At 49.6% G+C, this 23,321-nt stretch overlaps 2 protein-coding genes and 1 pseudogene across 2 annotated transcripts; all 3 read right to left on the reverse strand.

The window, feature by feature from the left end:
* Nucleotides 1–1,739: 1,739 nt before the first annotated feature.
* On the reverse strand, nucleotides 1,740–2,264 carry LOC132485895 (Golgi-associated RAB2B interactor protein 3-like; the record flags this gene model as incomplete). The annotated part of the gene is made up of 1 exon (XM_060092500.1): nucleotides 1,740–2,264. A coding segment is annotated over one exon (525 nt), but the record flags the coding sequence as incomplete, so codon positions are not given.
* Nucleotides 2,265–6,219: 3,955 nt separating this feature from the next.
* LOC132486873 (Golgi-associated RAB2 interactor protein 3-like) lies at nucleotides 6,220–8,559 on the reverse strand (annotated as a pseudogene).
* A 4,234-nt stretch (nucleotides 8,560–12,793) lies between these two features.
* On the reverse strand, nucleotides 12,794–15,088 carry LOC132486024 (Golgi-associated RAB2 interactor protein 3-like; the record flags this gene model as incomplete). The annotated part of the gene is made up of 4 exons (XM_060092677.1): nucleotides 12,794–13,195; nucleotides 13,310–13,467; nucleotides 13,657–13,735; nucleotides 14,510–15,088. Coding segments are annotated over 4 exons (1,218 nt in total), but the record flags the coding sequence as incomplete, so codon positions are not given.
* Between the last annotated feature and the right edge of the window lie 8,233 nt (nucleotides 15,089–23,321).

Genomic DNA, 23,321 nt, shown 5'->3' on the forward strand with positions numbered 1-23,321 from the left:
CTGGATCCTTGATAATGGCTCCCGCCAGGCCCCTGGTCATTCCTGCCGCTGATACTTCGTCGCTTTTCACGGCTGCAGTTGAACTATGTGGGCACCTGCAATGGCCTCGCCGGATCCGCTTTCTCCAGGATCCTTGATGGTGGCTCCTTGATGGTGGCTCCCGCCAGGCCCATGGTCAACCCTGCCGCTGATTCTTCGGCGCTTTTCACGGCTGCATTTGAGCCATGGGGGAAACCTGCAATGGCCTCGCCAGATCCGCTTTCTCCTGGATCCTTGATGGTGGCTCCAGCCAGGCCCATGGCCATTCCTGCCGCTGATCCTTCGGCACTTTTCACGGCTGCATTTGATCCATGGGGGGCACCTGCAATGGCCTCGCCGGCTCCGCTTTCTCCTGGATCCTTGATAATGGCTCCCGCCAGGCCCATGGTCATTCCTGCCGCTGAATACTTCGGCACTTTTCACGGCTGCACTTGATCTATGGGGGCACCTGCAATGGCCTCGCCGGATCCGCTTTCTCCTGGATCCTTGATAATGGCTCCCGCCAGGCCCATGGACATCCCTGCCGCTGATCCTTCGGCGCTTTTCACGGCTGCAGTTGATCCATGGGGGGCACCTGCAATGGCCTCGCCGGATCCACTTCCTCCTGGATCCTTGATAATGGCTCCCGCCAGGCCCATGGTCATTCCTGCCGCTGAATACTTCGGTGCTTTTCACGGCTGCACTTGATCTATGGGGGCACCTGCAGTGGCCTCGCCGATTCCGCTTTCTCCTGGATCCTTGATGGTGGCTCCCGCCAGGCCCACGGTCATCCCTCCTGCTGATCCTTCGGCGCTTTTTGTGGGTCCAGTCACGTCACGAAGCTTGTGAATCCCAGCCTCATCCTGATCCCTTTCTCTGTGGAGCTCTGTGGTCTGAGCCAAGGGGAGGAGAATCAGGTAAGATAGAGATGACAGAAAGTGAGATCTGAACTGTCTGCTCCTCTGTCATCCTGGAGCTGAGCAACTCAAGGGCTTATACTTAGAATAACCTTTGAAATCACCCAGTCTAAGCTCCCATTGGATGCAAGATCCCATCTACTGCACGACTGTCAAACGGCCACTCCATTTTACTTGAACAGTCCCAGGGTCAGGGAAAGCACTGATACAATTCTCCATGATATACACTTTAATTTTATACCCTTGCGCTTCTCTCTCTGCAGGACAGACTCCTAGAAGTGGGGTTCCTGGGTCAAGGGATGCACACCTTCTGCATTTTGGTGACTACACGGGTTGGGCTGATTTGAATCAGCATGTCGGCGTCACGGGGAGACACAACGAAGGAAGGACTTCCTAACTGTGAATGATGTTCCACAACTGATGAGACTACCTGGGCTGGGGTAAGTGTTCAAGAAGCGACCAGACAATCAGGATGCTGTAGAAGGGATTACAGCCCTGGTGATGAGACCAGTGCAGCTGATATGATACCTAAGGTCTCTCTGAAATTCAGCCCTGTGGGACAAGGTGGAGAAGCACTCGGAACCTCTCCAGTGTGGTGAATCCCATAGTGATAGCTCGTTTGTCCCTGACCCTTTTCAACAATAGAAGGTATTTCCCAGGTGAGTCTCAGAGAGCACCAAAGGCTTTGAAGGCCCTGCTCTCCCAAAGCACCCTGCCCCGTGTTCTTGAGTCTCTGTGGGTGCTTCCCACTAGGATTTTGGCATCCTCTGTAGTCGCTGCATCTCCAGTTTGGAGCATCTGGGTACTGCTGTAACTGACTACCGGTGGTCTCAGGATATAGACAAGCTTTTCCCAATGGGAAAAGAGGTCTTTTTGTGCATCGGAAGAGGGGCACAGCTGCAGATAGAAAGTACGGCCGGTAGCAAGATTCAGGCACAGCTGCTGTTTCTCACGGTTGTGGATGGAGATCTTGACAAACTTCAAGGGAAGCAGCCTGGTGAGCTCTAGGGTCTTCACGGGCTTGCAACCTCTCCCCTTGGTGATCCCGGCGCATCTGACATGCTCTTCACAGACTTTCGTTGTTCGGGCCAGCAGCATGACGTCAGGTAGTGGGAAGAGGGGGCTGGTGGATGCGACGCCCACAGTCACCCTTCGGACGCGGTTGTCTAGGTCAATCAGTTCTCCTTCCTTGCTGACCTGGATAAAGTCGCTCTCAAACATGGGAGCGTACTTGAAAATGTCATACTCTCCTCCCTCGTACAGTTGTCGTTGCAGGACCCCCATGGAGGTCCTCAACACCCCCACTGAACAGTAGCTATTGGCCATGTAATGAGGTGAACTCCCACTGCTCATGGCTCTCTTCGTTCAAGACAGAGCCACCAGCCACAAATTGAGTCTCGGAGAGAGAGAGGGAACGAAAGCAACTCGTCACCTCCCTGCAGGACTCTGCCAGAGTCTCTTGGCCCGACCATATTTATACCGCAAGTCCTTTGTGACCCGTCACCATCACATCGCACACCCCTTGGTTGAGCCTCCAAGTCCCCACCCCCTTGGGGCAGGCTCACCAGCCTCCCCCTAAACCAACCACCATGTCCATAGGGAACAGGCTGACCCTGCCAGGGTATAGGTGTGGGTAGGCTGGATAGTCTTTGTAATCAAAAGGTTGAGAAAACCCTCCTGCTTTTGTAAATATCTGGGTGGTTTCCAGTCCTGTTGTTGTTACAAATCTCCCTGCAGGGATCATCTTCGTGCTTCTGCTGAATGATGTCCTGGGGATAAAATCCTGGAAGTGGACTGTGTCCTTGCTAAGGGCAGGCATCCTATGGGAATTGCTGTTCTCTGTGCCCCCAGCGTATATAACACAGTGCTGGCAGGAACTTAGAAAGAGTGCTACCTGTCAGAGTCCCATTGGTACTGTCATTTCCAGGATATGGAGAATTTTCTCACCCATTTTCTCTTTTCAAGGAGGCTAACTTTTGTTTATATTTACATTTATATTTATATTTTTTACAGTTTTAGAAACTTTTTATTGTGAAATATAACACACATTCATGAAAGTGCAGAAACCATAAATATAGCTTAATGAGTAACAAGAAAGTGAACACCCTTGTAGCTGCCACCCAGAGCAAGAAATAGAACCCTGCCAGCCCCTCTTCTGCATGCTCCCTCCCCACAAAGGGAACCCAAACTTGGTTTGTATTTTTTTTCTTTTCCTTCTTCTTTTTTATTGATGTATAGTTGATTTACAATGTTGTGTTAATTTGTGTTGTGTTAATTTCTTCTGTTAATTTCTGATTCAGTTTTTTGTATACATACATTCTTTTTCATATTCTTTTCCATTATGGTTTATCACAGGATACTGAATATAGTTCTCTGTGCTCTACAGTAGGACCGTGCTGTTTATCCATCCTGTAGTTTGTATCTGCTAATCCCAAACTCCCAATCCTTCCCTCCTTGACCCCTGCTTTTTTTTTTTTTTTTTGCGGTACGTGGGCCTCTCACTGTTGTGGCCTCTCTCGTTGCGGAGCACAGGCTCCGGAGCCATGGCTCACGGGCCCAGCCGCTCCGTGGCATGTGGGGTCCTCCCGGACCGGGGCACGAACCCGTGTCCCCTGTGTCGGCAGGCGGACTCCCAACCACTGCGCCACCAGGGAAGCCCGAAGCTGAGCTCTTGAACTGGAGTGACCCTTCCGAGAGGGTCTGTGTTGGGCTACGATGGCCTGACCTTCACACTCCACGTCAATCATTTCTTGCCGTGCACCTCGGGTGAGGAACCCAGGCAATTTCCAAACTCACTGCCAGCTGAAGGCTTTCTGTGGGATGCACCCCCAGCAGCTGGGGCCACAAGTCCTTCGTTGAAGAAATGCACCCCACGTGGATATTTCAAATGGAACGGTGTCTTTCAAAACATACTCTCCAATCTCCTCATTATATAGATCCTGTGGCCAAAAATAGGAAGTCACATAAAGTCCCATATTAACAACCCCCCCAGCCAAATACTTCTTTTCACAGAAACCACAGTACCCTCCACAAAGTGCACATTTGATCAGGCCACTCCCCTATTGAAAACATATCATGGCTTTGCATCCCTCCAAGGTCAGAAATCAAAATCCTTTAAATGGACCTCAAAGCCTTGCATGGCGTGGCCCCTGCTGTGTTCCCCAGCATCACATCACGCTTGCTGTGCCAGCCACGACACTGCCTTCAATATGCCTCCCACCATAGCACGTCTTCAACAATCCTGTGAAGGACCTTATTTTGCTGTAGGGAAAAAAAACCCTTTCTAGTATGTATGTGTGTTGCCAGACTTGAAGTTTGGGACATTGGTCAGTCTGTAATCAACCATCCATTGCCTCATTGCACTTGCAGCTGCAGAATTGCTACCATGGTGATGAATATTGCTGTCCAAAATATTGGCCTTGATCTGATAGGGTGTACTGACTTGCTACCCAAATTGATGTCTCCCTCCAGAGGAAGATGCCTGTTGCTTTGAAATACGTAGGTATCTGTGCACGTGTCTCTTGATGAACTGTCAAGATAGAAAAGGAAATCCAGAGAAAGTGCCAGGCAGGGCACGTTGCGGTGGGCAAGTCCCCACCTCCACTTTACTACTGCACTGGAGGTGTAAACTGTGTCAACTGTGGGTCTGCTCAGCGAACGCCCTGCATAGTGGACTAACTAGGTTCACGTTAAAGAAGTCCTTTGGGGTGAGGGAGTGAGAATGCCTAATACACGCTAAGAAAGACAAAAGGTAAAGCCAAGGGTACAGAATCCTAAGATGAAGCTGTTTTAAGTAGGCTGATTCAGCCTCTGGCATAGTGAAAATCTGGGGCTCTGAGTCAAAGGCTTGGGAAAGAGTTCCCCTTTATCTCCCTCCTCTACCCCGTAACTCCTCACATTTCCGGAAGGCTTCCCCCAAATCCCTCTCAGGTCTTAGAGAACATGGCTCTTTCTCTCCTCTTACCAAGACCCAGTGCTTCAAGAGTGAACTCCAAGGACACATTGATCCCCGCAATCTATTGGTCTTTGTGTATCGGAAATCACAAGATGGGATTTTCCAGCCACCCACCAGAGCAACTGAGAAGGGCTTCCTCTCATCCTCCCAAGCTACCACTCCTCCCAGAATCCGTATCTTATTTCTCACCTCCTCCACCTCTACCACTTAATTTGCTCTGCAGAGAAAGTCCCTAAGTTTTACTGGAAACCCAACTTCCATCCTAGTAGACCCTGTTGTCACAGAAGGGAATGAGCAGAGAATTGCAAGGCTAGCAGATGACTCCCCGGTTCATACAAAGACACATGGGGCTTCCCTGGTGGCGCAGTGGTTGGGAGTCCACCTGCCGATGGAGGGGACACGGGTTCGTGTCCCTGTCCGGGAAGATCCTACATGCCGTGGAGCCGCTGGGCCCGTGAGCCATGGCCGCTGAGCCTGTGCGTCCGGAGCCTGTGCTCTGCAATGGGAGAGGCCACAGCAGCGAGAGGCCCGCATACCGCAAAAAAAGAAACCCCAAAAACAAAAAACACACATGGTTCTCAGAGGCATTCTTCTCAAATCCAACGGTGGTTAACTGTCATCAACAGTTACTCTAATCCAACTGTTATCAACTGTTGTTAACAATTGAATGATTTTCATGGACTCATGAAATTTATTTACAACTTTTTTTTAAATTGGAAAGACTTTTTTATGATGGGCATTTAAGAATGCATAATCTCAGTATGAAATGAGATTTCATAATCTCATTTATGATTTTTTTTATTTTTAGAATCGCTTTCCACATGCATACATAATTTGCATAGTTCATCAGTACAGAGCATTTTGGATTATTCTGTTATTCCTTAACAATACCTCTAAACCTTTCTTGTGTTCCTGGATAGTGAGTATTTATGTCCCTTAGTTTCTTTATCTTACAGTTCTTGAAAGATCTCTTTCAGACTTTGTCATCCATCTCTTGTGCATATATTGAAAGGAAAACAACAGTGAAACAAATTGGTTGAGATATTTCTAAGGCAGTGACTGCCACTTGGCTGACAGCAGTATAAAAATCATCCTGATGTCAGAGATGTTAAAATAAAATGGAAACGATAATACATTCCCATGGACATACGGCTTTGCATAAGAGCTTTTCCTCCCAGACCATCCCTCCCTTCTTTTTACCCTACAGAAATCCAGTATTGTGAATTTTGTGTTTATCATGTCCTTGTTTTTTTCTCCCCTTTTAGCAAATGTGTGCTAAACATGGAAGCCAACCGGGGCTTTGTCTGCCTCTCAGTGGTCATGTGTGAGCCTTGTTTCTGAACCAGGAATGACTCTGAAGCTCCTAAAGAAGGAGAGGATCTTACTGGATGTCTTACGTAGAGTCCCTGAACTGGTGGCGGACTGGCTGTTCCTCAGTTTGCGAGCTGTCCTCCCGTCCTTTGTCAACTTTGGAGTTTCCATGGCCAGATGAGGACCAGTGGGAGGATGATTTCTGGGTCTTGTCCCCTCCTGTCCTGTGGTGACCTTCACGTGTCCTGCGGTGATGGGAACTTTTCCTCGATGAAGACGTGTCCTTCTTTTCTTTTTTTCTCTCCAGGCTTCATCCCTGGGGTGGAAGCCCTTCTGGCTTCCATCCCGTTCAGACATGTAGCCTTCAGTCTGCAAGGTGGAGACCACGGGGTCTGCGACCTTCCGTTCAGCTCTTCCAGCAGCAGGCTTGCTGGTTGTGACTGCAACTGGCAACACCATGCTCATGCTGCTCTCTGGACCACCTGCCACCGTCGAGGATGTGCTGGCAACATCCGCCAAGACCAGGTTCGTGTCCTGCAAGGATAAGCTGGCAGCACCTGTAATGTCCTCGCCGGATCCGCTTTCTCCTGGATCCTTGATGGTGGCTCCCGCCAGACCGGTGGTCATCCCTGCCGCTGATCCTTCGGCGCTTTTCACGGCTGCAGTTGATCCATGGGGGGCACCTGCAATGGCCTCGCCGGATCCACTTTCTCCTGGATCCTTGATAATGGCTCCCGCCAGGCCCATGGTCATTCCTGCCGCTGAATACTTCGGTGCTTTTCACGGCTGCACTTGATCTATGGGGGCACCTGCAGTGGCCTCGCCGGATCCGCTTTCTCCTGGATCCTTGATGGTGGCTCCCGCCAGGCCCACGGTCATCCCTCCTGCTGATCCTTCGGCGCTTTTTGTGGGTCCAGTCACGTCACGAAGCTTGTGAATCCCAGCCTCATCCTGATCCCTTTCTCTGTGGAGCTCTGTGGTCTGAGCCAAGGGGAGGAGAATCAGGTAAGATAGAGATGACAGAAAGTGAGATCTGAACTGTCTGCTCCTCTCTCCTCCTGGAGCTGAGCAACTCAAGGGCTTATACTTAGAATAACCTTTGAAATCACCCAGTCTAAGCTCCCATTGGATGCAAGATCCCATCTACTGCACCACTGTCAAACGGCCACTCCATTTTACTTGAACAGTCCCAGGGTCAGGGAAAGCACTGATACAATTCTCCATGATATACACTTTAATTTTATACCCTTGTGCTTCTCTCTCTGCAGGACAGACTCCTAGAAGTGGGGTTCCTGGGTCAAGGGATGCACACCTTCTGCATTTTGGTGACTACACGGGTTGGGCTGATTTGAATCAGCATGTCGGCGTCACGGGGAGACACAACGAAGGAAGGACTTCCTAACTGTGAATGATGTTCCACAACTGATGAGACTACCTGGGCTGGGGTAAGTGTTCAAGAAGCGACCAGACAATCAGGATGCTGTAGAAGGGATTACAGCCCTGGTGATGAGACCAGTGCAGCTGATATGATACCTAAGGTCTCTCTGAAATTCAGCCCTGTGGGACAAGGTGGAGAAGCACTCGGAACCTCTCCAGTGTGGTGAATCCCATAGTGATAGCTCGTTTGTCCCTGACCCTTTTCAACAATAGAAGGTATTTCCCAGGCGAGTCTCAGAGAGCACCAAAGGCTATGAAGGCCCTGCTCTCCCAAAGCACCCTGCCCCGTGTTCTTGAGTCTCTGTGGGTGCTTCCCACTAGGATTTTGGCATCCTCTGTAGTCGCTGCATCTCCAGTTTGGAGCATCGGGGTACTGCTGTAACTGACTACCGGTGGTCTCAGGATATAGACAAGCTTTTCCCAATGGGAAAAGAGGTCTTTTTGTGCATCGGAAGAGGGGCACAGCTGCAGATAGAAAGTACGGCCGGTAGCAAGATTCAGGCACAGCTGCTGTTTCTCACGGTTGTGGATGGAGATCTTGACAAACTTCAAGGGAAGCAGCCTGGTGAGCTCTAGGGTCTTCAGGGGCTTGCAACCTCTCCCCTTGGTGATCCCGGCGCATCTGACATGCTCGTCACAGACTTTCGTTGTTTGGGCCAGCAGCATGACGTCAGGTAGTGGGAAGAGGGGGCTGGTGGATGCGACGCCCACAGTCACCGTTCGGACGCGGTTGTCTAGGTCAATCAGTTCTCCTTCCTTGCTGACCTGGATAAAGTCGCTCTCAAACATGGGAGCGTACTTGAAAATGTCATACTCTCCTCCCTCGTACAGTTGTCGTTGCAGGACCCCTATGGAGGTCCTCAACACCCCCACTGAACAGTAGCTATTGGCCATGTAATGAGGTGAACTCCCACTGCTCATGGCTCTCTTCGTTCAAGACAGAGCCACCAGCCACAAATTGAGTCTCGGAGAGAGAGAGGGAACGAAAGCAACTCGTCACCTCCCTGCAGGACTCTGCCAGAGTCTCTTGGCCCGACCATATTTATACCGCAAGTCCTTTGTGACCCGTCACCATCACATCGCACACCCCTTGGTTGAGCCTCCAAGTCCCCACCCCCTTGGGGCAGGCTCACCAGCCTCCCCCTAAACCAACCACCATGTCCATAGGGAACAGGCTGACCCTGCCAGGGTATAGGTGTGGGTAGGCTGGATAGTCTTTGTAATCAAAAGGTTGAGAAAACCCTCCTGCTTTTGTAAATATCTGGGTGGTTTCCAGTCCTGTTGTTGTTACAAATCTCCCTGCAGGGATCATCTTCGTGCTTCTGCTGAATGATGTCCTGGGGATAAAATCCTGGAAGTGGACTGTGTCCTTGCTAAGGGCAGGCATCCTATGGGAATTGCTGTTCTCTGTGCCCCCAGCGTATATAACACAGTGCTGGCAGGAACTTAGAAAGAGTGCTACCTGTCAGAGTCCCATTGGTACTGTCATTTCCAGGATATGGAGAATTTTCTCACCCATTTTCTCTTTTCAAGGAGGCTAACTTTTGTTTATATTTACATTTATATTTATATTTTTTACAGTTTTAGAAACTTTTTATTGTGAAATATAACACACATTCATGAAAGTGCAGAAACCATAAATATAGCTTAATGAGTAACAAGAAAGTGAACACCCTTGTAGCTGCCACCCAGAGCAAGAAATAGAACCCTGCCAGCCCCTCTTCTGCATGCTCCCTCCCCACAAAGGGAACCCAAACTTGGTTTGTATTTTTTTTCTTTTCCTTCTTCTTTTTTATTGATGTATAGTTGATTTACAATGTTGTGTTAATTTGTGTTGTGTTAATTTCTTCTGTTAATTTCTGATTCAGTTTTTTGTATACATACATTCTTTTTCATATTCTTTTCCATTATGGTTTATCACAGGATACTGAATATAGTTCTCTGTGCTCTACAGTAGGACCGTGCTGTTTATCCATCCTGTAGTTTGTATCTGCTAATCCCAAACTCCCAATCCTTCCCTCCTTGACCCCTGCTTTTTTTTTTTTTTTTTTTTTTTTTTGCGGTACGTGGGCCTCTCACTGTTGTGGCCTCTCTCGTTGCGGAGCACAGGCTCCGGAGCCATGGCTCACGGGCCCAGCCGCTCCGTGGCATGTGGGGTCCTCCCGGACCGGGGCACGAACCCGTGTCCCCTGTGTCGGCAGGCGGACTCCCAACCACTGCGCCACCAGGGAAGCCCGAAGCTGAGCTCTTGAACTGGAGTGACCCTTCCGAGAGGGTCTGTGTTGGGCTACGATGGCCTGACCTTCACACTCCACGTCAATCATTTCTTGCCGTGCACCTCGGGTGAGGAACCCAGGCAATTTCCAAACTCACTGCCAGCTGAAGGCTTTCTGTGGGATGCACCCCCAGCAGCTGGGGCCACAAGTCCTTCGTTGAAGAAATGCACCCCACGTGGATATTTCAAATGGAACGGTGTCTTTCAAAACATACTCTCCAATCTCCTCATTATATAGATCCTGTGGCCAAAAATAGGAAGTCACATAAAGTCCCATATTAACAACCCCCCCAGCCAAATACTTCTTTTCACAGAAACCACAGTACCCTCCACAAAGTGCACATTTGATCAGGCCACTCCCCTATTGAAAACATATCATGGCTTTGCATCCCTCCAAGGTCAGAAATCAAAATCCTTTAAATGGACCTCAAAGCCTTGCATGGCGTGGCCCCTGCTGTGTTCCCCAGCATCACATCACGCTTGCTGTGCCAGCCACGACACTGCCTTCAATATGCCTCCCACCATAGCACGTCTTCAACAATCCTGTGAAGGACCTTATTTTGCTGTAGGGAAAAAAAACCCTTTCTAGTATGTATGTGTGTTGCCAGACTTGAAGTTTGGGACATTGGTCAGTCTGTAATCAACCATCCATTGCCTCATTGCACTTGCAGCTGCAGAATTGCTACCATGGTGATGAATATTGCTGTCCAAAATATTGGCCTTGATCTGATAGGGTGTACTGACTTGCTACCCAAATTGATGTCTCCCTCCAGAGGAAGATGCCTGTTGCTTTGAAATACGTAGGTATCTGTGCACGTGTCTCTTGATGAACTGTCAAGATAGAAAAGGAAATCCAGAGAAAGTGCCAGGCAGGGCACGTTGCGGTGGGCAAGTCCCCACCTCCACTTTACTACTGCACTGGAGGTGTAAACTGTGTCAACTGTGGGTCTGCTCAGCGAACGCCCTGCATAGTGGACTAACTAGGTTCACGTTAAAGAAGTCCTTTGGGGTGAGGGAGTGAGAATGCCTAATACACGCTAAGAAAGACAAAAGGTAAAGCCAAGGGTACAGAATCCTAAGATGAAGCTGTTTTAAGTAGGCTGATTCAGCCTCTGGCATAGTGAAAATCTGGGGCTCTGAGTCAAAGGCTTGGGAAAGAGTTCCCCTTTATCTCCCTCCTCTACCCCGTAACTCCTCACATTTCCGGAAGGCTTCCCCCAAATCCCTCTCAGGTCTTAGAGAACATGGCTCTTTCTCTCCTCTTACCAAGACCCACTGCTTCAAGAGTGAACTCCAAGGACACATTGATCCCCGCAATCTATTGGTCTTTGTGTATCGGAAATCACAAGATGGGATTTTCCAGCCACCCACCAGAGCAACTGAGAAGGGCTTCCTCTCATCCTCCCAAGCTACCACTCCTCCCAGAATCCGTATCTTATTTCTCACCTCCTCCACCTCTACCACTTAATTTGCTCTGCAGAGAAAGTCCCTAAGTTTTACTGGAAACCCAACTTCCATCCTAGTAGACCCTGTTGTCACAGAAGGGAATGAGCAGAGAATTGCAAGGCTAGCAGATGACTCCCCGGTTCATACAAAGACACATGGGGCTTCCCTGGTGGCGCAGTGGTTGGGAGTCCACCTGCCGATGGAGGGGACACGGGTTCGTGTCCCTGTCCGGGAAGATCCTACATGCCGTGGAGCCGCTGGGCCCGTGAGCCATGGCCGCTGAGCCTGTGCGTCCGGAGCCTGTGCTCTGCAATGGGAGAGGCCACAGCAGCGAGAGGCCCGCATACCGCAAAAAAAGAAACCCCAAAAACAAAAAACACACATGGTTCTCAGAGGCATTCTTCTCAAATCCAACGGTGGTTAACTGTTATCAACAGTTACTCTAATCCAACTGTTATCAACTGTTGTTAACAATTGAATGATTTTCATGGACTCATGAAATTTATTTACAACTTTTTTTTAAATTGGAAAGACTTTTTTATGATGGGCATTTAAGAATGCATAATCTCAGTATGAAATGAGATTTCATAATCTCATTTATGATTTTTTTTATTTTTAGAATCGCTTTCCACATGCATACATAATTTGCATAGTTCATCAGTACAGAGCATTTTGGATTATTCTGTTATTCCTTAACAATACCTCTAAACCTTTCTTGTGTTCCTGGATAGTGAGTATTTATGTCCCTTAGTTTCTTTATCTTATAGTTCTTGAAAGATCTCTTTCAGACTTTGTCATCCATCTCTTGTGCATATATTGAAAGGAAAACAACAGTGAAACAAATTGGTTGAGATATTTCTAAGGCAGTGACTGCCACTTGGCTGACAGCAGTATAAAAATCATCCTGATGTCAGAGATGTTAAAATAAAATGGAAACGATAATACATTCCCATGGACATACCCTTTGCATAATAGAAAAATTCCCACTCTGTTGAAGCTTTTCCTCCCAGACCATCCCTCCCTTCTTTTTACCCTACAGAAATCCAGTATTGTGAATTTTGTGTTTATCATGTCCTTGTTTTTTTCTCCCCTTTTAGCAAATGTGTGCTAAACATGGAAGCCAACCAGGGCTTTGTCTGCCTCTCAATGGTCATGTGTGAGCCTTGTTTCTGAACCAGGAATGACTCTGAAGCTCCTAAAGAAGGAGAGGATCTTACTGGATGTCTTACTTAGAGTCCCTGAACTGGTGGCGGACTGGCTGTTCCTCAGTTTGCGAGCTGTCCTCCCGTCCTTTGTCAACTTTGGAGTTTCCATGGCCAGATGAGGACCAGTGGGAGGATGATTTCTGGGTCTTGTCCCCTCCTGTCCTGTGGTGACCTTCACGTGTCCTGCGGTGATGGGAACTTTTCCTCGATGAAGACGTGTCCTTCTTTTCTTTTTTTCTCTCCAGGCTTCATCCCTGGGGTGGAAGCCCTTCTGGCTTCCATCCCGTTCAGACATGTAGCCTTCAGTCTGCAAGGTGGAGACCACGGGGTCTGCGACCTTCCCTTCAGCTCTTCCAGCAGCAGGCTTGCTGGTTGTGACTGCAACTGGCAACACCATGCTCATGCTGCTCTCTGGACCATCTGCCACCGTCGAGGATGTGCTGGCAACATCCGCCAAGACGAGGTTCGTGTCCTGCAAGGATAAGCTGGCAGCACCTGTAATGTCCTCGCCGGATCCGCTTTCTCCTGGATCCTTGATGGTGGCTCCAGCCAGGCCAATGGCCATTCCTGCCGCTGATCCTTCGGCGCTTTCCACGGCTGCATTTAATCCATGGGGGGCACCTGCAGTGGCCTCACCGGATCCGCTTTCTCCTGGATCCTTGATAATGGCTTCCGCCAGGCCCATGGTCATTCCTGCCGCTGAAGACTTCGGCACTTTTCACGGCTGCACTTGATCTATGGGGGCACCTGCAATGGCCTCGCCGGATCCGCTTTCTCCTGGATCCTTCATGGTGGCTCCCGCCAGACCGGTGGTCATCCCTGCCGCTGATCCTTCGGCGCTTTTCACGGCTGCAGTTGATCCATGGGGGGCACCTGCAATGGCCTCGCCGGATCCACTTTCTCCTGGATCCTTGATAATGGCTCCCGCCAGGCCCATGGTCATTCCTGCCGCTGAATACTTCGGTGCTTTTCACGGCTGCACTTGATCTATGGGGGCACCTGCAGTGGCCTCGCCGGATCCGCTTTCTCCTGGATCCTTGATGGTGGCTCCCGCCAGGCCCACGGTCATCCCTCCTGCTGATCCTTCGGCGCTTTTTGTGGGTCCAGTCACGTCACGAAGCTTGTGAATCCCAGCCTCATCCTGATCCCTTTCTCTGTGGAGCTCTGTGGTCTGAGCCAAGGGGAGGAGAATCAGGTAAGATAGAGATGACAGAAAGTGAGATCTGAACTGTCTGCTCCTCTCTCCTCCTGGAGCTGAGCAACTCAAGGGCTTATACTTAGAATAACCTTTGAAATCACCCAGTCTAAGCTCCCATTGGATGCAAGATCCCATCTACTGCACCACTGTCAAACGGCCACTCCATTTTACTTGAACAGTCCCAGGGTCAGGGAAAGCACTGATACAATTCTCCATGATATACACTTTAATTTTATACCCTTGTGCTTCTCTCTCTGCAGGACAGACTCCTAGAAGTGGGGTTCCTGGGTCAAGGGATGCACACCTTCTGCATTTTGGTGACTACACGGGTTGGGCTGATTTGAATCAGCATGTCGGCGTCACGGGGAGACACAACGAAGGAAGGACTTCCTAACTGTGAATGATGTTCCACAACTGATGAGACTACCTGGGCTGGGGTAAGTGTTCAAGAAGCGACCAGACAATCAGGATGCTGTAGAAGGGATTACAGCCCTGGTGATGAGACCAGTGCAGCTGATATGATACCTAAGGTCTCTCTGAAATTCAGCCCTGTGGGACAAGGTGGAGAAGCACTCGGAACCTCTCCAGTGTGGTGAATCCCATAGTGATAGCTCGTTTGTCCCTGACCCTTTTCAACAATAGAAGGTATTTCCCAGGCGAGTCTCAGAGAGCACCAAAGGCTATGAAGGCCCTGCTCTCCCAAAGCACCCTGCCCCGTGTTCTTGAGTCTCTGTGGGTGCTTCCCACTAGGATTTTGGCATCCTCTGTAGTCGCTGCATCTCCAGTTTGGAGCATCGGGGTACTGCTGTAACTGACTACCGGTGGTCTCAGGATATAGACAAGCTTTTCCCAATGGGAAAAGAGGTCTTTTTGTGCATCGGAAGAGGGGCACAGCTGCAGATAGAAAGTACGGCCGGTAGCAAGATTCAGGCACAGCTGCTGTTTCTCACGGTTGTGGATGGAGATCTTGACAAACTTCAAGGGAAGCAGCCTGGTGAGCTCTAGGGTCTTCAGGGGCTTGCAACCTCTCCCCTTGGTGATCCCGGCGCATCTGACATGCTCGTCACAGACTTTCGTTGTTTGGGCCAGCAGCATGACGTCAGGTAGTGGGAAGAGGGGGCTGGTGGATGCGACGCCCACAGTCACCCTTCGGACGCGGATGTCTAGGTCAATCAGTTCTCCTTCCTTGCTGACCTGGATAAAGTCGCTCTCAAACATGGGAGCGTACTTGAAAATGTCATACTCTCCTCCCTCGTACAGTTGTCGTTGCAGGACCCCCATGGAGGTCCTCAACACCCCCACTGAACAGTAGCTATTGGCCATGTAATGAGGTGAACTCCCACTGCTCATGGCTCTCTTCGTTCAAGACAGAGCCACCAGCCACAAATTGAGTCTCGGAGAGAGAGAGGGAACGAAAGCAACTCGTCACCTCCCTGCAGGACTCTGCCAGAGTCTCTTGGCCCGACCATATTTATACCGCAAGTCCTTTGTGACCCGTCACCATCACATCGCACACCCCTTGGTTGAGCCTCCAAGTCCCCACCCCCTTGGGGCAGGCTCACCAGCCTCCCCCTAAACCAACCACCATGTCCATAGGGAACAGGCTGACCCTGCCAGGGTATAGGTGTGGGTAGGCTGGATAGTCTTTGTAATCAAAAGGTTGAGAAAACCCTCCTGCTTTTGTAAATATCTGGGTGGTTTCCAGTCTTGTTGTTGTTACAAATCTCCCTGCAGGGATCATCTTCGTGCTTCTGCTGAATGATGTCCTGGGGATAAAATCCTGGAAGTGGACTGTGTCCTTGCTAAGGGCAGGCATCCTATGGGAATTGCTGTTCTCTGTGCCCCCAGCGTATATAACACAGTGCTGGCAGGAACTTAGAAAGAGTGCTACCTGTCAGAGTCCCATTGGTACTGTCATTTCCAGGATATGGAGAATTTTCTCACCCATTTTCTCTTTTCAAGGAGGCTAACTTTTGTTTATATTTACATTTATATTTATATTTTTTACAGTTTTAGAAACTTTTTATTGTGAAATATAACACACATTCATGAAAGTGCAGAAACCATAAATATAGCTTAATGAGTAACAAGAAAGTGAACACCCTTGTAGCTGCCACCCAGAGCAAGAAATAGAACCCTGCCAGCCCCTCTTCTGCATGCTCCCTCCCCACAAAGGGAACCCAAACTTGGTTTGTATTTTTTTTCTTTTCCTTCTTCTTTTTTATTGATGTATAGTTGATTTACAATGTTGTGTTAATTTGTGTTGTGTTAATTTCTTCTGTTAATTTCTGATTCAGTTTTTTGTATACATACATTCTTTTTCATATTCTTTTCCATTATGGTTTATCACAGGATACTGAATATAGTTCTCTGTGCTCTACAGTAGGACCGTGCTGTTTATCCATCCTGTAGTTTGTATCTGCTAATCCCAAACTCCCAATCCTTCCCTCCTTGACCCCTGCTTTTTTTTTTTTTTTTTTTTTTTTTTTGCGGTACGTGGGCCTCTCACTGTTGTGGCCTCTCTCGTTGCGGAGCACAGGCTCCGGAGCCATGGCTCACGGGCCCAGCCGCTCCGTGGCATGTGGGGTCCTCCCGGACCGGGGCACGAACCCGTGTCCCCTGTGTCGGCAGGCGGACTCCCAACCACTGCGCCACCAGGGAAGCCCGAAGCTGAGCTCTTGAACTGGAGTGACCCTTCCGAGAGGGTCTGTGTTGGGCTACGATGGCCTGACCTTCACACTCCACGTCAATCATTTCTTGCCGTGCACCTCGGGTGAGGAACCCAGGCAATTTCCAAACTCACTGCCAGCTGAAGGCTTTCTGTGGGATGCACCCCCAGCAGCTGGGGCCACAAGTCCTTCGTTGAAGAAATGCACCCCACGTGGATATTTCAAATGGAACGGTGTCTTTCAAAACATACTCTCCAATCTCCTCATTATATAGATCCTGTGGCCAAAAATAGGAAGTCACATAAAGTCCCATATTAACAACCCCCCCAGCCAAATACTTCTTTTCACAGAAACCACAGTACCCTCCACAAAGTGCACATTTGATCAGGCCACTCCCCTATTGAAAACATATCATGGCTTTGCATCCCTCCAAGGTCAGAAATCAAAATCCTTTAAATGGACCTCAAAGCCTTGCATGGCGTGGCCCCTGCTGTGTTCCCCAGCATCACATCACGCTTGCTGTGCCAGCCACGACACTGCCTTCAATATGCCTCCCACCATAGCACGTCTTCAACAATCCTGTGAAGGACCTTATTTTGCTGTAGGGAAAAAAAACCCTTTCTAGTATGTATGTGTGTTGCCAGACTTGAAGTTTGGGACATTGGTCAGTCTGTAATCAACCATCCATTGCCTCATTGCACTTGCAGCTGCAGAATTGCTACCATGGTGATGAATATTGCTGTCCAAAATATTGGCCTTGATCTGATAGGGTGTACTGACTTGCTACCCAAATTGATGTCTCCCTCCAGAGGAAGATGCCTGTTGCTTTGAAATACGTAGGTATCTGTGCACGTGTCTCTTGATGAACTGTCAAGATAGAAAAGGAAATCCAGAGAAAGTGCCAGGCAGGGCACGTTGCGGTGGGCAAGTCCCCACCTCCACTTTACTACTGCACTGGAGGTGTAAACTGTGTCAACTGTGGGTCTGCTCAGCGAACGCCCTGCATAGTGGACTAACTAGGTTCACGTTAAAGAAGTCCTTTGGGGTGAGGGAGTGAGAATGCCTAATACACGCTAAGAAAGACAAAAGGTAAAGCCAAGGGTACAGAATCCTAAGATGAAGCTGTTTTAAGTAGGCTGATTCAGCCTCTGGCATAGTGAAAATCTGGGGCTCTGAGTCAAAGGCTTGGGAAAGAGTTCCCCTTTATCTCCCTCCTCTACCCCGTAACTCCTCACATTTCCGGAAGGCTTCCCCCAAATCCCTCTCAGGTCTTAGAGAACATGGCTCTTTCTCTCCTCTTACCAAGACCCACTGCTTCAAGAGTGAACTCCAAGGACACATTGATCCCCGCAATCTATTGGTCTTTGTGTATCGGAAATCACAAGATGGGATTTTCCAGCCACCCACCAGAGCAACTGAGAAGGGCTTCCTCTCATCCTCCCAAGCTACCACTCCTCCCAGAATCCGTATCTTATTTCTCACCTCCTCCACCTCTACCACTTAATTTGCTCTGCAGAGAAAGTCCCTAAGTTTTACTGGAAACCCAACTTCCATCCTAGTAGACCCTGTTGTCACAGAAGGGAATGAGCAGAGAATTGCAAGGCTAGCAGATGACTCCCCGGTTCATACAAAGACACATGGGGCTTCCCTGGTGGCGCAGTGGTTGGGAGTCCACCTGCCGATGGAGGGGACACGGGTTCGTGTCCCTGTCCGGGAAGATCCTACATGCCGTGGAGCCGCTGGGCCCGTGAGCCATGGCCGCTGAGCCTGTGCGTCCGGAGCCTGTGCTCTGCAATGGGAGAGGCCACAGCAGCGAGAGGCCCGCATACCGCAAAAAAAGAAACCCCAAAAACAAAAAACACACATGGTTCTCAGAGGCATTCTTCTCAAATCCAACGGTGGTTAACTGTTATCAACAGTTACTCTAATCCAACTGTTATCAACTGTTGTTAACAATTGAATGATTTTCATGGACTCATGAAATTTATTTACAACTTTTTTTTAAATTGGAAAGACTTTTTTATGATGGGCATTTAAGAATGCATAATCTCAGTATGAAATGAGATTTCATAATCTCATTTATGATTTTTTTTATTTTTAGAATCGCTTTCCACATGCATACATAATTTGCATAGTTCATCAGTACAGAGCATTTTGGATTATTCTGTTATTCCTTAACAATACCTCTAAACCTTTCTTGTGTTCCTGGATAGTGAGTATTTATGTCCCTTAGTTTCTTTATCTTATAGTTCTTGAAAGATCTCTTTCAGACTTTGTCATCCATCTCTTGTGCATATATTGAAAGGAAAACAACAGTGAAACAAATTGGTTGAGATATTTCTAAGGCAGTGACTGCCACTTGGCTGACAGCAGTATAAAAATCATCCTGATGTCAGAGATGTTAAAATAAAATGGAAACGATAATACATTCCCATGGACATACGGCTTTGCATAAGAGCTTTTCCTCCCAGACCATCCCTCCCTTCTTTTTACCCTACAGAAATCCAGTATTGTGAATTTTGTGTTTATCATGTCCTTGTTTTTTTCTCCCCTTTTAGCAAATGTGTGCTAAACATGGAAGCCAACCGGGGCTTTGTCTGCCTCTCAATGGTCATGTGTGAGCCTTGTTTCTGAACCAGGAATGACTCTGAAGCTCCTAAAGAAGGAGAGGATCTTACTGGATGTCTTACTTAGAGTCCCTGAACTGGTGGCGGACTGGCTGTTCCTCAGTTTGCGAGCTGTCCTCCCGTCCTTTGTCAACTTTGGAGTTTCCATGGCCAGATGAGGACCAGTGGGAGGATGATTTCTGGGTCTTGTCCCCTCCTGTCCTGTGGTGACCTTCACGTGTCCTGCGGTGATGGGAACTTTTCCTCGATGAAGACGTGTCCTTCTTTTCTTTTTTTCTCTCCAGGCTTCATCCCTGGGGTGGAAGCCCTTCTGGCTTCCATCCCGTTCAGACATGTAGCCTTCAGTCTGCAAGGTGGAGACCACGGGGTCTGCGACCTTCCCTTCAACTCTTCCAGCAGCACGCTTGCTGGTTGTGACTGCAACTGGCAACACCATGCTCATGCTGCTCTCTGGACCATCTCCCACCGTCGAGGATGTGCTGGCATCATCCGCCAAGACCAGGTTCATGTCCTGCAAGGATAAACTGGCAGCACCTGTAATGTCCTCGCCGGATCCGCTTTCTCCTGGATCCTTGATGGTGGCTCCCGCCAGGCCCATGGTCAACCCTGCCGCTGATCCTTTGGCACTTGTCACGGCTGCAGTTGATCCATGGGGGGCACCTGCAATGGCCTCGCCAGATCCGCTTTCTCCTGGATCCTTGATGGTGGCTCCAGCCAGGCCAATGGCCATTCCTGCCACTGATCCTTCGGCGCTTTCCACGAATGCATTTAATCCATGGGGGGCACCTGCAGTGGTCTCACCGGATCCGCTTTCTCCTGGATCCTTGATAATGGCTTCCGCCAGGCCCATGGTCATTCCTGCCGCTGAATACTTCGGCACTTTTCACGGCTGCACTTGATCTATGGGGGCACCTGCAATGGCCTCGCTGGATCCGCTTTCTCCTGGATCCTTGATAATGGCTCCCCCCAGGCCCATGGTTAACCCTGCCGCTGATCCTTTGGCGCTTTTCACGGCTGCAGTTGATCCATGGGGGGCACCTGCAATGGCCTCGCCGGATCCGCTTTCTCCTGGATCCTTGATGGTGGCTCCAGCCAGGCCCATGGTCATTTCTGCCGCTGATACTTCGGCGCTTTTCACGGCTGCATTTGATCCATGAGGGAAACCTGCAATAGCCTCGCCAGATCTGCTTTCTCCTGGATCCTTGATAATGGCTCCCGCCAGGCCCATGGTCATTCCTGCCGCTGATACTTCGGCGCTTTTCACGGCTGCACTTGAACTATGTGGGCACCTGCAATGGCCTCGCCGGATCTGCTTTCTCCAGGATCCTTGATGGTGGCTCCTTGATGGTGCCTCCCGCCAGGCCCATGGTCAACCCTGCCGCTGATCCTTCGGCGCTTTTCACGGCTGCAGTTGATCCATGGGGGGCACCTGCAATACCTCGCCAGATCCACTTTCTCCTGGATCCTTGATGGTGGCTCCAGCCAGGCCCATGGCCATTCCTGCCGCTGATCCTTCTGCACTTTTCACGGCTGCACTTGATCTATGGGGGCACCTGCAATGGCCTCGCCGAATCCGCTTTCTCCTGGATCCTTGATAATGGCTCCCCCCAGGCCCATGGTTAACCCTGCCGCTGATCCTTTGGCGCTTTTCACGGCTGCAGTTGATCCATGGGGGTCACCTGCAATGGCCTTGCCAGATCCGCTTTCTCCTGGATCCTTGATGGTGGCTCCCGCCAGACCGGTGGTCATCCCTGCCGCTGATCCTTCGGCGCTTTTCACGGCTGCAGTTGATCCATGGGGGGCACCTGCAATGGCCTCGCCGGATCCACTTTCTCCTGGATCCTTGATAATGTCTCCCGCCAGGCCCATGGTCATTCCTGCTGCTGAATACTTCGTTGCTTTTCACGGCTGCACTTGATCTATGGGGGCACCTGCAATGGCCTCGCCGGATCCGATTTCTCCTGGATCCTTGATGGTGGCTCCCGCCAGGCCCACGGTCATCCCTCCTGCTGATCCTTCGGCGCTTTTTGTGGGTCCAGTCACGTCACGAAGCTTGTGAATCCCAGCCTCATCCTGATCCCTTTCTCTGTGGAGCTCTGTGGTCTGAACCAAGGGGAGGAGAATCAGGTAAGATAGAGATGACAGAAAGTGAGATCTGAACTGTCTGCTCCTCTGTCATCCTGGAGGTGAGCAACTCAGGGGCTTATACTTAGAATAACCTTTGAAATCACGCAGTCTAAGCTCCCGTTGGATGCAAGATCCCATCTACTGCACGACTGTCAAACGGCCACTCCATTTTACTTGAACAGTCCCAGGGTCAGGGAAAGCACTGATACAATTCTCCATGATATACACTTTAATTTTATACCCTTGTGCTTCTCTCTCTGCAGGACAGACTCCTAGAAGTGGGGTTCCTGGGTCAAGGGATGCACACCTTCTGCATTTTGGTGACTACACGGGTTGGGCTGATTTGAATCAGCATGTCGGCGTCACGGGGAGACACAACGAAGGAAGGACTTCCTAACTGTGAATGATGTTCCACAACTGATGAGACTACCTGGGCTGGGGTAAGTGTTCAAGAAGCGACCAGACAATCAGGATGCTGTAGAAGGGATTACAGCCCTGGTGATGAGACCAGTGCAGCTGATATGATACCTAAGGTCTCTCTGAAATTCAGCCCTGTGGGACAAGGTGGAGAAGCACTCGGAACCTCTCCAGTGTGGTGAATCCCATAGTGATAGCTCGTTTGTCCCTGACCCTTTTCAACAATAGAAGGTATTTCCCAGGCGAGTCTCAGAGAGCACCAAAGGCTATGAAGGCCCTGCTCTCCCAAAGCACCCTGCCCCGGGTTCTTGAGTCTCTGTGGGTGCTTCCCACTAGGATTTTGGCATCCTCTGTAGTCGCTGCATCTCCAGTTTGGAGCATCGGGGTACTGCTGTAACTGACTACCGGTGGTCTCAGGATATAGACAAGCTTTTCCCAATGGGAAAAGAGGTCTTTTTGTGCATCGGAAGAGGGGCACAGCTGCAGATAGAAAGTACGGCCCATAGCAAGATTCAGGCACAGCTGCTGTTTCTCACGGTTGTGGATGGAGATCTTGACAAACTTCAAGGGAAGCAGCCTGGTGAGCTCTAGGGTCTTCACGGGCTTGCAACCTCTCCCCTTGGTGATCCCGGTGCATCTGACATGCTCTTCACAGACTTTCGTTGTTCGGGCCAGCAGCATGACGTCAGGTAGTGGGAAGAGGGGGCTGGTGGATGCGACGCCCACAGTCACCCTTCGGACGCGGTTGTCTAGGTCAATCAGTTCTCCTTCCTTGCTGACCTGGATAAAGTCGCTCTCAAACATGGGAGCGTACTTGAAAATGTCATACTCTCCTCCCTCGTACAGTTGTCGTTGCAGGACCCCCATGGAGGTCCTCAACACCCCCACTGAACAGTAGCTATTGGCCATGTAATGAGGTGAACTCCCACTGCTCATGGCTCTCTTCGTTCAAGACAGAGCCACCAGCCACAAATTGAGTCTCGGAGAGAGAGAGGGAACGAAAGCAACTCGTCACCTCCCTGCAGGACTCTGCCAGAGTCTCTTGGCCCGACCATATTTATACCGCAAGTCCTTTGTGACCCGTCACCATCACATCGCACACCCCTTGGTTGAGCCTCCAAGTCCCCACCCCCTTGGGGCAGGCTCACCAGCCTCCCCCTAAACCAACCACCATGTCCATAGGGAACAGGCTGACCCTGCCAGGGTATAGGTGTGGGTAGGCTGGATAGTCTTTGTAATCAAAAGGTTGAGAAAACCCTCCTGCTTTTGTAAATATCTGGGTGGTTTCCAGTCTTGTTGTTGTTACAAATCTCCCTGCAGGGATCATCTTCGTGCTTCTGCTGAATGATGTCCTGGGGATAAAATCCTGGAAGTGGACTGTGTCCTTGCTAAGGGCAGGCATCCTATGGGAATTGCTGTTCTCTGTGCCCCCAGCGTATATAACACAGTGCTGGCAGGAACTTAGAAAGAGTGCTACCTGTCAGAGTCCCATTGGTACTGTCATTTCCAGGATATGGAGAATTTTCTCACCCATTTTCTCTTTTCAAGGAGGCTAACTTTTGTTTATATTTACATTTATATTTATATTTTTTACAGTTTTAGAAACTTTTTATTGTGAAATATAACACACATTCATGAAAGTGCAGAAACCATAAATATAGCTTAATGAGTAACAAGAAAGTGAACACCCTTGTAGCTGCCACCCAGAGCAAGAAATAG

Source organism: Mesoplodon densirostris, chromosome 3 (genome assembly GCF_025265405.1).
Source record: "Mesoplodon densirostris isolate mMesDen1 chromosome 3, mMesDen1 primary haplotype, whole genome shotgun sequence".
NCBI classification, from domain to species: domain Eukaryota; kingdom Metazoa; phylum Chordata; class Mammalia; order Artiodactyla; family Ziphiidae; genus Mesoplodon; species Mesoplodon densirostris.